Source organism: Nicotiana attenuata, unplaced genomic scaffold, assembly GCF_001879085.1.
Source record: "Nicotiana attenuata strain UT unplaced genomic scaffold, NIATTr2, whole genome shotgun sequence".
NCBI classification, from domain to species: domain Eukaryota; kingdom Viridiplantae; phylum Streptophyta; class Magnoliopsida; order Solanales; family Solanaceae; genus Nicotiana; species Nicotiana attenuata.
Genome location: NW_017672269.1, coordinates 185861 through 188104, shown reverse-complemented (window position 1 = coordinate 188104; position 2244 = coordinate 185861). Strand labels below are relative to the sequence as shown.

The 2244-nt window shown below is 29.9% G+C and overlaps 1 protein-coding gene across 1 annotated transcript; it reads left to right on the top strand.

Annotated features, from left to right (window-relative positions):
* The first annotated feature begins 318 nt into the window (after positions 1–318).
* LOC109212539 (non-specific lipid-transfer protein A-like) lies at positions 319–1354 on the top strand. Its single transcript, XM_019376188.1, has 2 exons — positions 319–548; positions 1153–1354. Exons 1-2 carry the CDS (start codon positions 319–321, stop codon positions 1163–1165), a joined length of 243 nt encoding a protein of 80 aa, XP_019231733.1. The 3' UTR covers positions 1166–1354.
* Positions 1355–2244: the final 890 nt, after the last annotated feature.

Genomic DNA, 2244 nt, shown 5'->3' with positions numbered 1-2244 from the left:
ATATATATATATATATATATATATATATATATATATATATATATATATATATACACACTCTATTATTGCGAAACTTTTAAGTTTAAATTTTGCATTTTAACACATTATAACAGGTTAGATTCAGTTACACTAATAGTGTAATTTTTTTATGTCATCAATTTATATGGATATAACTTAAACTCTTATTATATTTGACTGTCGCTCATGTTTTGTTTCGTAAGATATATAAGCCGGTAAATTTTGTTTTACTATTTTCTGATTCTTTTTCCTTTTCTCAACTCTATCTAAAAGCCTCAATTAAATTCTTCATTTTATTTTATGATTGTCGATCTTTTAAAAGGTGGTGAGCCAGGAGCAGCTTGCTGCAGTGGGGTGAAAAACTTGAAAGGAATGGCTGCAACCACAGATGATAGAAGGACAGCTTGTAACTGTGTTAAGGCAGCAGCCAACCGTTACACAAACCTTAAAGATGATGCTGCTCAGGCTCTTGCTTCTAAGTGTGGTGTCGCCATGGACGTTCCCGTCTCCAAGACTATCAATTGCGATTCGTAAGTTCTACGTACTGACGATACAAAAGATATTTGGACTATCAATTTATTAGAAAGCAATTATTACAAGTTAAGTAAACTTCTTTGTTACAATTGGCCATAACCTGACTTCTTAAAAGTTTGTTACGCTATGAGTGTTAATAAGTCAATTCCTTTATATTTTAAAAGATCTGTGGATACGTAAGTAGTTCTTTTTTTTTTTTTTTTGCTACTTTAATATTTATGCGTTACTGTAAATTATTTTATGCAAGTTAAAAGAGGAGTAACTATTATATACTGTCGATAGTAGGGGTACTAGTAGTTTATAAAATAATACTGATAACCTGTTATAACGGGTTAATCATACTGATAGTGTAAAAATTCTTTTTAAAGGGAAAGCTAATTTATGAAATTGTAAAGCATGTGAAGAAAATAAAAAGGGTAGAAAAATAAGGAAACTGAATTTTAGTGAAAAAGTTACCGTGAAAATGCTTCATATACGAACTCTTCTTTTAATTGACTGTATACTTCTATATATTAATAGCTAGCGGGACTGTTGTCTGAGGAAAGGTGCTGATCTTTTTTCTTTTTTATGACTTCTATTTTTATGTTTTTTTTGTTGCAGAATCAGTTATTAATGAGCAACACGGTGTCAGGAATAATGCCAGGGAGATGGCCATGATATGTTGCTTCTATTAGATATATGTTGAGTAATAGTTTTCTTGAGGGAACGTTCATGTAATAAACCTGAGGTCGTGAGACTCCCTCTTTGTTGTACGATTACTATGCAGTAATATACTACCATAGTGCTCCCTTTTTGTTAATTACTTCTGCGATCCAATTTATTTTGCCGATTTGACTGGCCAAGAAATCTTAAAGTAACGAACTTTTTTGAAGTTTATGGTCTAAAAATAAGCTATAAAATTTTGTATAGTTATAAATCATTTTATTAAGGATAAATTGACAAATTTAAAGTTAAATTGTTTCTAAATAAGGAAGTACTATAGCGTTCTTTTTGAGATAAAAAAAAAAAAAGAAAAGAAAAGTGTATCACATTTGTCCGTTAATGAATTCATTGAGCAATGCGGACAATGAATTCATTGAGCAACAAGTAATAAAAATGGAGTAACTTCTATAAAACTACTTGTATTTGTAAATATTATTAGTAGCTAAGGATTGGGATACCAACGTATATCGATTACGAAAACAACAATAACATTAACGAATTCAATATTTGTATAGCTATAAGTCATGTTGTTTAGGGTAAAATGATAAATATAAAGTTAAATTGTTTCTAAATAAGAAAGTATGACGTCCTTTTTGAGATAGAATAAAAAGAAAAGTATATGACTTTGTGCGTCAAGGAGCTGTTACTAGAATAAAAATGGTTGTCTAGTTTGATACTAATTCCAAGAAAATATATAATAAGACAAAAACGAGTTTATGAAATCAGAATAGTTAGTAATCATCAGTTAGCCTTGCGGACGATGAATTCATTGAGCAGAGAGTAAATCAAGATTGTGATACCAACATCAACAATGTCACAATCCAAAATTCCGCCTTAAGCATCGTGATTACACCTAGTCTCTAAGACTAGGTAAGCTGATTACTTACAAGAATTAAGCCAATTTAACCATGATATTTTAAATCAGAGATTTATATAAATATCGAAATAAATGTAAAATAAGCCTATGCGACAAAAATCACTACAACTCCC